The sequence below is a fragment of the Siniperca chuatsi genome, linkage group LG6, assembly GCF_020085105.1.
Source record: "Siniperca chuatsi isolate FFG_IHB_CAS linkage group LG6, ASM2008510v1, whole genome shotgun sequence".
NCBI classification, from domain to species: domain Eukaryota; kingdom Metazoa; phylum Chordata; class Actinopteri; order Centrarchiformes; family Sinipercidae; genus Siniperca; species Siniperca chuatsi.
In genome coordinates, this window is record NC_058047.1 from 1,805,270 (window position 1) to 1,818,518 (window position 13,249).

The 13,249-nt window shown below is 44.1% G+C and overlaps 2 protein-coding genes and 1 pseudogene across 4 annotated transcripts in view; all 3 read right to left on the reverse strand.

Annotated features, from left to right (window-relative positions):
* Positions 1 to 1,902: 1,902 nt before the first annotated feature.
* Positions 1,903 to 4,858, reverse strand: LOC122878215 (annotated as a pseudogene).
* An 827-nt stretch (positions 4,859 to 5,685) lies between these two features.
* On the reverse strand, positions 5,686 to 6,804 carry LOC122877900 (interferon-induced protein with tetratricopeptide repeats 5-like). Its single transcript, XM_044200090.1, has 2 exons — positions 6,745 to 6,804; positions 5,686 to 6,303 (listed from the first exon to the last, which is right to left on the reverse strand). The coding sequence occupies exons 1-2, from the start codon at positions 6,802 to 6,804 to the stop codon at positions 5,686 to 5,688; spliced, it is 678 nt and encodes a 225-aa protein (XP_044056025.1).
* A 4,019-nt stretch (positions 6,805 to 10,823) lies between these two features.
* LOC122878210 (interferon-induced protein with tetratricopeptide repeats 1B-like) overlaps positions 10,824 to 13,249 on the reverse strand; it is a 49,075-nt gene continuing 46,649 nt past the window's right edge. Inside the window, exon 3 of one of the 3 annotated variants that reach the window (XM_044200727.1) lies at positions 10,824 to 12,781. In XM_044200727.1, coding sequence (XP_044056662.1) covers positions 11,587 to 12,781 — 1,195 coding nt within the window. In that variant the 3' untranslated portion in view covers positions 10,824 to 11,586. Of the gene's footprint in view, positions 12,881 to 13,249 lie in introns of all 3 variants that reach the window. The other 2 variants (XM_044200729.1, XM_044200730.1) reach the window with 2 other exon arrangements.

A 13,249-nucleotide genomic window follows, 5' to 3' on the forward strand; every position in this document is an offset into this window, starting at 1 on the left:
TAGAAACATCTAATCAGAATCAGAATCAGATCGGAATCAGAAATACTTTATTGATCCCCGACAGGAAACTCTTTTGCTACGGCGGCTTGCTATCACGTCAGTGCACACAGGAATAGAAGTACTAGGCAAAGAAATATAATACACTATAATACAGGTTAGAAAATAAATTAAGTTCCAAGTGGGTATAAGTATAAAATAAAATAAGTGTGAAGTACAAAGTGGGTTTACCGGCTGATGATAATAATATGGTATAAAGTACTAGTGCATTAACTGCCAAGTTAAGTGTAGCTTATTTATAATGAGACGGAGGATATTGCACAGCAGTAATAGAGGTATGAATAAATATCAATATCAATAAATAGGGAATTTAAGTATATTTCCCAGGAGTATTAACACAGGATATTGCGCAATTATGTCAAGTATTGCATAGATGTAATGATCAATGTCCAGTTCAATAACTTAGGGTCATACAGACTAACAGTTAGAGGGAGGAGTTAAAGAGTCTGATGGCCACAGGCAGGAATGACCTCCTGTGGCGCTCTGTGGTGCTTTTTGGGGGGATGAGTCTTCCGCTGAAGGTGCTCCTTTGTTTGACCAGCAAGTCATGGAGTGGGTGGGAGACGCTGTCCAAGATGGCGTGTAGTTTGGCCAGCATCTTCCTCTCTGACACCACCGCCAGAGAGTCCAGCTCCACCCCCACAATGTCACTGGCCTTACGGATCAGTTTGTTGAGTCTTTTAGTGTCCGCTACCCTCAGTCTGCTGCCCCAGCATGCAACAGCATACAGGATAGCACTGGCCACCACAGACACTTAAAACATCTAATAATACTCCCCGTTTTATTTTTATGGCCATTATTGATCAGGTTTTCATGCTACACTATGTGGCCATACGTATATGGCGCCAATAAAGTTTTCAATAATAAATTAATCTTAACTTGGGTTTAAATTCAGCTTTTCTGTGAAGAAAATTACTATTTACCCCTAAAATTAGTACCAAATAAAACAGTTATTTCCAAGAAACTTATTACGAAATCATTCTAAAATCTCAGACACTTTTTGGATGATTAAACAAATGTTTTCCTTCCTTTAAAGTTTCCAAATTAAATGTCGGCAGTGGCTTTCAAAAGTCTTTTGACTGACGTCCACCAGTGCCCTGTGTACTGTAACCACCAACACAAAAAACTTAAAGAAGACTTTTTAGTGTACATCATGTATATTTAATAGTATTAGTATTGTGTACAACTGAGACACAGCTTAACATACTTTCTAAGAATACAATCAGTTGAATCTGGTGATAATATTCAGGTTATACATCAAAGTAACTATTACATTACCAATCAGAGAGGTTTATATGTCACCACTCCAAAGCTTACAGCAAAGCAAATTTCATACAGAGTGTATAATGTTCTCATACAAACCTAAAATACAGTGCTAAGGAAAATAATAAACACAGCAGGAATATAGTAAACACCACGGTTACATGTAAGTTAAGAAAAGGAACATCTGATCAAAATCTATTTGAACTAATAATGTAATTTACTGGATTATGTAATGACATTTGAACATGTCCACAGTGGATGTTATTTAAAGGACCACGCCAGTGTTACTGAATGAATTAGCCTGTTTCATACAGATCGAGTACACTACTGCTGACAGTTTCTCGGTGCAAATGTATAGTTAGTTTCAACGAAATTACCCTCAGAGGATTCACTTGCAGGGTGAAGTAAATCTGGGCCAAACTTGACTTAATGTCACTGCGATCAGTGGGTCTTCACTGTAAGTTTCTCACTTCCATTTTAATTTTATTTTAAGAAGTAATCTTTTCCACAATTTCCACAAATCTTTTCCACAAGTTTTCCTAATGTGTATGTAATCAAATTAATGAGTAGGTAAAGATTTTCTTAGGTAAGGGAATACCTACATTTCTTTCTGGATTTAGAACCAGTTCTGTTAAAAACTCTATGGCTCTTGCAGGTTCGCCAGAAACTCCTTTATTTCTCTAAACATTCGGTTCCTGCATCTGTTTTTAATCTTCTCCAGAAATGTGATGCTGTTTTCACGAAAGAAGGATTTGTGCGGTATTGCAGCCGCCTTCATGTGATATTTTATTGACCCGTCATGATCCCGCAAAGGGAATTTTAAATATTTTGCATAGTTGTTGTAAAGCATCTGTGTGTCTGCAGGTTCCAGGTCACTTTCTAGCAGTTCCTGGTATATCGGCTCAGCTTTAGCCAGATTTGACCTTGCGTATATATATGCGAGGTCTATTTTCTTCACAAGTGAAGAATGAGGGTAAAGAGAAATCACCTCCTTATGGAGACTGATTGCTCTTTCTATCGCGCTTTGTTTTGGGCGACTTTCCCTGAAATAAGTGATCTTCCATTTGTAGCAGAGTGCAGCACATGTCTTCAGATAACGTACATCTGGATGATTTTCCAGAGCCTCCTCTGCCAAATCAATGGCCTCATCAACAGATACATATTCCCTGTAAACCCATAGTAATGCTTTCATACCGCTGTAGCTGCTGATGGGATTTCTCAAAACCTGTCTGCCTAACTCACGTGCTTCATCTTTGATTCTTTCTCCTTTCTTAGCACATTGCTCAAGGTAGTGAACAGCAAGGTACAAGCTCTCTGGATCCTGTTCCTTGGCGATTCTCATTTTCTCGAAGATGTTAGCCTCCAGCTCTTTGTTGCTGTAATTAAAGGGTCTGACTAATGCTAACATATGGCTGGTGTGCCACTCCACCATGTCTGGCTGCATCCTGATGGCTCTCTCGAAGTAATCTGCAGCCAGCAGCTTTTTGTCTGCGCTGAACTTCATCAGGGTCCAGGCTTTTTCCGCGTAGATCTCCGGATGGAGCTCGTCCTGGGATGGAGATGGGTATTTTTTCATCAGGGCGTCGACCTTCAACAGGTAAGCCTGACTCTCTGCTTGTTCTCCCAGGTGGTCGTGCAGCCAAGCCAGGTTCCCGTAGTTCACCACTAACCAGGGGCCCTCATCTGTGTTTCTCATCTGGCGGAAGGCCTCTGCAGCCCTGCTGAACAAACTCTGGGCGTCTGCAGGTTGTAAATGTGACCCAGCCATCTGTTTCCCTCCTCGGTGCCGATGTCCTCCAGCTTGTCCCTGAGTCGGAAAAGTTTGGACCTGCCAGGGTCCAGATCCCAGGTGAAGTGGCACTGCAGGGCCTCCAGTTTGGACTCCAGTGTTGTCGGACTCTGAGCAGCACTGATGGAGAATAAAAATAACAAATATTAAAACTCATCATCAGTAGGTTCATACAGTACGCTCTGAAGGGTGCTATGTTTGGAGAATGACGGTTCATGTCATGTGGAGGGAGGGAGGGAGGGATTAAGGAATAAACAAAGTAAGGAAAAGTTAATGCACCAGTAGTAAGGCAATAAAAAAGTAAAAGTGAAATATAAAAGAGTGAATAAGGGAAGTAATAGATGAAGAATTCAATTTTCATGATTCTTGACTTTTGCAGGACTTGCTTTTTATTTTTATTTTCTCTTACTATGTTTATTGTTAAAGGGACAGTTCACCCCAAAATCAAACATCAGTAGTTTTCCTCTCACCTGTAGCGATATTTTTCCAGAAATTACAGGTACTTGTTGAAACCTGCCTTTAAAGGATACAGCTCGAAAAAGAATGTATTTTTCTTTGTGTTAGCCATGAAAAGACTAAAACCAACAATGAACTGATCGTACATTACATGTTTTGAGATGGTGTTGCTAGGGTGAACAGACCCTTTAAGCTCTAAAATACCAAAGAAAATTCTCTGTATGTGAAAACCTACTTGGCAATAAACATGATTCTGAAGAAAGAAGTATAACTATAACAGAAGAAAGAAAGAAACAAGGAAAAAGGAGGGAAGGACATAAGGAAGAAAGAAAAGACAAAATGGGATGAGGCAAGAAATAAGAAAAGATGGCTGAAAGCGGTACGGAAGGAGGAGGTAAGTAAGGAACGTAGGAAGGAGGGAAGGAAAGGAAAGAAATGGAGCAAAACACAGAAGAGAACAGGGAAGACAGGAAGGATGACACGGAGTAATAAAGGGAGGAAATGAGGAGATACTAATGGAAAAAATGGATGAGGAAAGACGTAAGAGAAGAGGAAGGAGAAAAGAAAGGACTAATGAGAAAAGAACAGAAGAAAGATGGCTGAAAGTTAAGCCTCAACTTCTACTGAGGAAACATATTACAGGGTTATATGGCTGATTCTCTCTTTTTGAGTAAAAAATAAAGTGAATTAAAAATTAACTAAATGATTAATTCATTAAATGAAAACAAAATAGAAGGATTTAGCATTTCTCCAGTTTCTCCAGCAGAATTATATTCCTGGCAGTGTGGGACACAACTTTCAGAAAACAATCAATCACTAATGATTGTTAAAAAGTAGAAAGAAAATACAAATGTTAAAATCCCTATAACCCTGGCTGTAAGGGAAGAAAGAAAAAAGAATAAGTAACATAGAAGAGAGCAAAGTAAGTAAAGAATAAAGAAAGAAGGGAGAGAAAAGAGCAAAGGGAAATAATGTCATTGAAAACATCGTCATTGACTTGTAGGATCCATAATGTTCATATTTTGGGCTCTGGGACTCAATAATAAGACATTCAATACATCATAATGATACTCATTATTTACTCATACACTTATATAAAATGCAAAAGCAGCTTCTCACCTCATCATTCAGCTGTTTCCTCGACTCCGCAGTTCTCTGACTATGCGTCCGTTTGGCTGATTTCTGCTCTTGATGCTGCTTCGGGTTCGCTGGCACAATGTCAGTGATGTCCAACTTCTACTTCGCTTTAAATGATGTGATGTCGTTGAGCAGGTGTAACATGAAATGTTCATAATGAAACCAAAACGAATTTCAGATGTGGGACATTTGCGTATAAAGCCTAATATTTACGTGTGAAATGCTTTTGTAATTTAGCCAACAAAACCACAGCATTACAGTCAGACTTCATTACACTTTTGTGCAAAAGACTTTCATAAAGCCCTCACAACACAGTAAATCACATCTTGACAGCAGCGTGTGACGTTTTGCTGCAGCATCCTCAGGACCAGATGAGTCTGACGGGAAAAATTTCCTCAGTACTCACAAAGAAGTTTCACACATCGCAGTGGATACATCAATTGTTAATCAGTCTCATTGTTTACATTTTACTTGGAATAAAATCAAAAAATCAAAATTGAAAATCCTCCTTTTGTTCAGTCTTAAGGTGCCTTGACTTTCGTTTCCCATGAATGGAAACATACAGCAACATATCTGTCACACCTCCAGCCAGCTCATAACATTCTTCATGTTATTTCCGGTTCACCTTGCCACGTACCAACTCTCTCAGTCATTCCAGATCGAGCCACTCCCTCCAGCCCTGCAGTAACCCGTTTACTGCCATTTCCCTCACCTGACCTTCCCCACCCATTCATTCACCTGCTTCTCATTTTCCAATCAGCCACAGTACTTATCCCGGGTCATCTCAACTCATTCCTTGCTCCAATGGTATACTCTGGCTGTCTGAGGGGCAGGGGCAAGTGCAGGTGTAGGTGCAAGCGCAGGGGCAGGTGTAAGTGTAGGTGCAGGGGCAGGGGCAGGTGTAGGGGCAGGGGCAAGGGCAGGGGCAAGTGTAAGTGTAGGTGCAGGGGAAGGGGCGAATAAACACAAGGATGCAGTGCCATTTATTCGTTTTCTCCACTGGAAGGGCATCTCAGAGGGCCCAGCCCTGTCTTGCTGTGTTGAGAAGCATTCACTAACCCTATGACATGGCTGGTACGCCACTCCACCATGTCTGGCTGCATCCTGATGGCTCTCTCGAAGTCATCTGCAGCCAGCAGCTGTTTTTCTGCGCTGAACTTCATCAGGGTCCAGGCTTTTTCCGCGTAGATCTCCGGATGGAGCTCGTTCTGGGATGGAGATGGGTATTTATTCATCAGGGCGTCGACCTTCGACAGGTAAGCCTGACTCTCTGCTTGTTCTCCCAGGTGGTGGTGCAGCCAAGCCAGGTTCCCGTAGTTCACCACTAACCAGGGGCCCTCATCTGTGTTTCTCATCTGACGGAAGGCCTCTGCAGCCCTGCTGAACAAACTCTGGGCATCTTCGGTGAACCCCAGCTTGTATTGAATTAACCCCTGCATGTTGTAAATGTGACCCAGCGAGCTTTTTCCCTCCTCGGAGGCGATGTCTTCCAACTTGTCCCTGAGTCGTAAAAGTTTGGACCTGCCAGGGTCCAGATCCCAGGAGAAGTGGCACTGCAGGGCCTCCAGTTTAGACTCCAGTGTTGCCGGACTCACGCTGCACTATAAAGCCACACTCCCCTGGTTCACTCACTGTCTGGTCTCAAACCTACCATGCGGTTCGACCTGACTGACTTCACTACTGAAGATTTCCCGCGTACTTTGGACTCCCCTCAGCCTGTGTGTGTGTGTCTTCGTCTCCTGGTTCTCCTTTTCCCCGTCTCCTCCAGTGTACAGAACGGACTACTCCAACAGATAAGACTCTATAGACATTCCTAGCTCCTGCCCACATTGTCTACTGTTTTTGCTCTACCTGTGTTTAGCATATTGTTGCAAAAAACTCCCTCGTCACTGCATTTACCTCCGTGATCTGTGTCTGCCTGCTGACAGAAGACCAGACCTCAACCCATCTGGAGATTGAGCGCTCCGCTCCCGCTGTGGAAAATCCCTACGAAGGGTTGGTCAGTGCCCTTTGAGCGGCTCTGTCTCTGGATCCCCACGAACAATCTGCCTCTGCCGGTCCCATGGCCCTTCCTCCCAGCTATTCGGGTGAGGCAGTAGCATGTAGTGGTTTCCTGTACGTCGAGATGCACTCGCAAAGATTCACCACCGAACGAGCTAAAGTGGCCTTTCTCATTTCCCTCCTCTCCTGAAGAGCGTTGCTCTGGGCTCAAACACTTTGGAGCTCACAATCCCCCCTGATCAACTCTTTTTCTAACTTCTAGTCTCACTTCCAGGAAGTGTTCGGTCTCGCCACCGGGGACCTGGCCCTCTCCGATCAGCTCTTCTGCCTGCGGCACGGCAGTTCTTCGGGGAGTGACTACACCCTGCAGTTCTGCACGCTAGCGGCCATAACTGCTTACCGCCAAGGTCTAAACTCCCAACTTTGCCAAAAGATGGTAATCTACGATAACAGCATTGGATTCGAAACTTTCATGCAGAAAACCGCGAAAATCGCTCAGTTACTGACCGCATGTCAACCAGAGCAAACAGCTAATTCACCGCTCTCACCCGAAGCCTGTCCTCCAGTACCAGAGCCCATGCAACTCGACACCCACCGGTTCTCTCCCCAAGAACGTGCACGTCGTCTGACCCAGGGCCGGTGCTCGTATTGTGGGGCTCCTGGGCACCAGATCAGAGCATGCCCAACCCGTCCTCCACGTACTGCGGTGAGTACCATTCCCAGTTACCCTGCCCTGCCGGCGTCAAGCTTCTTCTTCGTGGGTAAGAAGGACGGAGGCTTGCGGACCTGCATCGACTTCCGGACCCTCGACAGCCAACTGTCAAGCTCCCCTATCCTCTTCCTCTGGTCCCTGCTGCCCTCGAGGAACTCCGTGGGGCTCGCATTTTCACCAAGCTGGATCTGCGGAGTGCCTACAACCTCGTTCGAATCTGGGAGGGGGACAAATGGAAGACAGCATTCATCACCCCTTCGGGCCACTACGAATACCTGGTGATGCCGTACGGACTGCCCAACACTCCAGCTGTCTTCCAGGGCTTCATGAACGAGGTGTTCGGGGAGTATCTCCGCCGCTTTGTGATCGTCTACATCGATGACATTCTCATCTACTTCCGGAACTTGGCTGAACATTGCCACCACGTCACACAGGTCCTCCAACAGCTCAGGAAACATCAGCTCTATCTGAAGCTCGAGAAGTGCGAGTTCCATCGCCCCACGGTCCAGTTCCTCGGGTACATCGTCAGCGCAGAGGGCATCCAAATGGACCAGGGGAACATCCACGCCATCCAAAACTGGCCTCTTCCTCAAACAGTTAAGGAGCTCCTACGCTTCCTCGGGTTTGCAAACTTCTACCGCAGATTCATTAAGAATTTCAGTTTCATGTCTTCTCCTCTCACCTCCCTGCTCCGTCGTAAGCCCAAGTCACTGTCCTGGAACCCTGAAGCTCGAGCCGCATTCGAAGAGCTAAAGAAAGCCTTCTGCACTGCTCCCGTTCTCACCCATCCAAATCCGGATCTCCCTTTTATTGTTGAAGTGGACGCCGCCACCACCGGTGCGGGAGCAGTGCTATCCCAATGCCACGGAGAGCCTCCTCAACTCCATCCTTGCGCCTTCTTCTCCAAGAAGCTGTCCCCGGCGGAGCAGAATTACGACATCGGCAACCGGGAGCTGCTGGCGATCAAGTTGGCACTGGAAGAGTGGAGGCATTGGCTGGAGGGAGCTAATCACTCGTTCTCCATCATCACCGACCATAAGAACCTCCGTTCCGCCAAAAGGTTTAACCTGCACCAAGCCCGCTGGGCCCTCTTCTTCACCCGTTTCCACTTCACCATCACCTATAGATCCGGAGAAAAGACCATAAAAGCAGACTCTCTCTCAAGAATCCATGCCCCCGAAGAATCCCCAACACCGGAACCCATCCTCCCTCCAGCCATACTCGTCTGCCCCATCCAATGGGACTTAGATGGCCAGATACCGGCCGCCAGAGCTTCCGAACCCGCTCCGCCGGGAGACCCAGAGGATAAGGTTTACGTCCCAACCAGCCTACGTGAAGACCTTGTGGGCTCTGTGCATGCATCATGTTATTTCCGGTTCACATAGGGGCAGGGGCAGGGGCAGGTGCAGGGGTGTAGGGGAAGGTGCAGGGGAAGGTGGAGGTGCAGGGGCAGGGGCAGGGGCAGGGGCAGGGAGAAAATGCACAAGGATGCAGTGCCATTTAAGTGTTTTCTCCCCTGGAACGGCATCTCAGAGGGCCCTGTCCTCAGAGGGCCCAGCCCTGTCTTGCTGTGTTGAGAAGCATTCACTAACCCTATGACATGGCTGGTACGTCACTCCACCCTGTCTGGTTGCATCCTGATGGCTCTCTTGAAGTAATCTGCAGCCAGCAGCTTTTTGTCTGCGCTGAACGTCATCAGGGTCCAGGCTTTTTCCGCGTAGATCTCCAGATGGAGCTCCAGATGTTATTTCTGGTTCACCTTGCCACATACCAACTCTCTCTGTCATTCCAGGTCGAGCCACTCCCTCCAGCCCTGCAGTAAGGGGCAGGGGCGAAAAGCACAAGGATGCAGTGCCATATCGGCGTTTTATCCACTGGAAGGGCATCTCAGAGGGCACTTTTTGCGGCTTTTATTTTTCGAACATGGGGGTAAAGGTGGGACGATTTCCCACAGAGTCCACTATGGTGCCCTGCCAGCTATTCATTCTAGTATCTTTGTGGGCCCTCCTCAAATGATGGCCCGGCATACTCGGTCCCGTTTGTCCCCCCAGTCCTATGCCCCTGGTTCTGCCTGTTCTATTAACTTCAGTAAACAGAACTTTGATGTTACCTGCCTGTCTTTTGTCATACTTCTGAGTTCTCTGCCTGCCTTTCATTATGAAAAGTTACATCTGTCTGTCAAACTAAAAATAAACAGAAAACATTTTTGTCCTTAGAATTTTCTCCAAAGTTGATCTAAAGTTAGAAACAGTTTTCCCCCCAACTTCTCTTGAAGCTATATCTAGCAGTCTGCGGCTGTCTGCAGAGTGTTACAGGTATGAAGAGCTGGGACAGCGGTTACCTGGAGACACCTGCATTGTGACTCTCTGCTGCCGCCTACAGGTGGAACTAGGTTCAGAATCAGAATCAGAAATACTTTATTGATCCCCGAAGGGAAACTCTTTGTTACAGCAGCTCACCTTTACGTCAGTGCACACAGGAAAAAGTAATAGCAAAAAATATAATACAGGTCAGAAAATAGATTAAGTACCAGGAAGAAAAAGGAAAGCTAAAAGTTTGAAAAAGTAAGACGACGAGATGGAGCTACGGCAACAGGCAGCATGCACGTTGGCGCATGCGCACTAAGTTAGCTTGTGGTTATACTTCTCTTCGACACAAAAGCTCATATTTGATCATGTTCACCTGCTCACCTGTTGCCTTGGAGATATTGTTATACAGCTGTATGTGTTTTATGCTCATCCATGTTGACGTAAAAGTTGAACGTAAAAAAAAAACATTCTTCACCTTGGAAACAGTAATTGACACATCATTGTCAATTTTATATCTTTTCGTTTTTACCTGCAAACTGTCAGACATCTTTTCTCTAAATCTTGTATGAAATTTGAATTTCTTTTTGGCAAGTAATTTCTCCTGCTTCTAATTCTACTGCTGATGTAAAGCCCTCAGGTTTAGGTGCAGTGTGTATGTACAGTCACTCGCTCCATCTGTAGCCTTTAAGACACATTCTGTGGTTCAAACCCTCTGAGATAGAAACATCTAATAATACTCCCTGTTTTATTATTATTATTGATCAGGTTTTCATGCTACAATATGTGGCCATATGTATATGGCACCAATAAAGTTATCAATAATAAATGAATTTTAACTTGGGTTTAAATTCAGCTTTTCTGTGAAGAAAATGACTATGTCCCCCTATAATTAGTACCAAATGAAACCGTTATTTCCAAGAAACTTATTACGAAATCATTCTAAAATCTCAGACACTTTTTGGATGATTAAACAAATGTTTTCCTTCCTTTAAAGTTTCCAAATGAAATGTCGGCAGTGGCTTTCAAAAGTCTTAGTTTGACTGACGTCCATCAGTGCCCTGTGTACTGTAACCACCAACACAAAAAACTTAAAGAAGACTTTTTAGTGTACATCATGTATATTTAATAGTATTAGTATTGTGTACAACTGAGACACAGCTCAACATACTTTCTAAGAATACAATCAGTTGAATCTGGCGATAATATTCAGGTTATACATCAAAGTAACTATTACATTACCAATCAGAGAGGTTTATATGTCACCACTCCAAAGCTTACAGCAAAGCAAATTTTATACAGAGTGTATAATGTTCTCATACAAACCTAAAATACAGTGCTAAGGAAAATAATAAACACAGCAGGAATATAGTAAACACCACGGTTACATGTAAGTTAAGAAAAGGAACATCTGATCAAAATCTATTTGAACTAATAATGTAATTTACTGAATTATGTAATGACATTTGAACATGTCCACAGTGGATGTTATTTAAAGGACCACGCCAGTGTTACTGAATGATTCAGTTTCATACAGATCGAGTACACTACTGCTGACAGTTTCTCGGTGCAAATGTATAGTTAGTTTCAATGGAATCACCCTCAGAGGATTCACTTGCAGGGTGAAGTAAATCTGGGCCAAACTTGACTTAATGTCACTGTGATCAGTGGGTCTTCACTGTTAAGTTTCTCACTTCCATTTTTATTTTATTTTAAGAAGTAATCTTTTCCACAATTTCCACAAATATTTTCCACAAGTTTTCCTAATGTGTATGTAATCAAATTAATGAGTAATTAAAGATTTTTTTAGGTAAAGGGGATACCTACATTTCTTTCTGGATTTAGAACCAGTTCTGTTAAAAACTCTATGGCTTTTGCAGGTTCGCCAGAAACTCCTCTATTTCTCTACACCTTTGGTTCCTGCCTTTTTCTTTAATCTTCTTCAGAACTCTGATGCTGCTCTTACGATAGAAGGATTGTTGTGGTATCTCAACCACCTTCATGTGATATGTTATTGACCTGTCACGATCCTGCCGATAGAAGTTTAAATATATTGCATAGTTGTTGTAAAGCATCTGTTTGTCTTTAGGTTCCAGGTCGCTTTTTAGCAGTTCCTGGTACATCCCATCAGCTTTATCCAGATTTGACTTTGCGTATATATTTGCGAGGTCTATTTTCTTATCAAATGAAGAATGAGGGTAAAGAGAAATCACCTCCTTATGGAGACTGATTGCTCTGTCTATCACGCTTTTTTCTGGGCGACTTTCCTCGGAAGATGTGATCTTCCATTTGTAGCAGAGTGCAACACATGACTTCAGATAACGTACATCTGGATGGTTTTCCAGAGCCTCCTCTGCCAAATCAATGGCCTCATCAACAGATACATATTTCTTGTAAACCCATAGTAATGCTTTCATACCGCTGCAGCTGATGACGGGATTTCTCAAAACCTGTCTGCCTAACTCACGCGCTTCATCTTTGATTCTTTCTCCTTTCTTAGCACATTGCTCAAGGTAGTGAACTGCGAGGTGCAAGCTCTCTGGATCCTGCTCCTTGGCGATTCTCATTTTCTCCAAGACGTTAGCTTCCAGCTCTTTGTTGCTGAAATTAAAGGGACTGCCTAATGCTAACATATGGCTGGTGTGCCACTCCACCATGTCTGGCTGCATCCTGATGGCTCTCTCGAAGTAATCTGCAGCCTCTTTGTCTTTGATGCACTTCATCAGGGTCCAGGCTTTTTCCACGTAGATCTCTGGATGGAGCTCGTCCTGGGATGGAGATGGGTATGTATTCATCAGGGCGTCGACCTTCGACAGGTAAGCCTGACTCTCTGCTTGTTCTCCCAGGTGGTGGTGCAGCCAAGCCAGGTTCCCGTAGTTCACCACTAACCAGGGGCCCTCATCTGTGTTTCTCATCTGGCGGAAGGCCTCTGCAGCCCTGCTGAACAAACTCTGGGCGTCTTCGGTGAACCCCAGCTTGTACTGAATAAACCCCCGCAGGTTGTAAATGTGACCCAGCCAGCTGTTTCCCTCCTCGGTGCCGATGTCCTCCAGCTTGTCCCTGAGTCGGAAAAGTTTGAACCTGTTAGGGTCCAGATCCCAGGTGAAGTGGCACTGCAGGGCCTCCAGTTTGGACAGTGTTGTCGGACTCTGAGCAGCACTGATGGAGAATAAAAATAACAAATATTAAAACTCATCATCAGTACGTTCATACAGTACGCTCTGAAGGGTGCTATGTTTGGAGAACGACAGTTCATGTCATGTGGAGGGAGGGAGGGAATAAGGAATAAACAAAGTAAGGAAAAGTTAACGCACCAGTAGTAATGCAATGAAAAAGTAAAAGTGAAATATAAAAGAGTGAATAAGGGAAGTAATGGATCAAGAATTTTACTTTCATGATTCTTGACTTTTGCAGGACTTGCTTTTTATTAAACACATTACAGGGTTTTATTAGGATGATTCTCTCTTTTTGTGTAAAAAATAAAGTGAAATAAAAATTAACTAAAAGATTAATTCATTAAATGAAAAC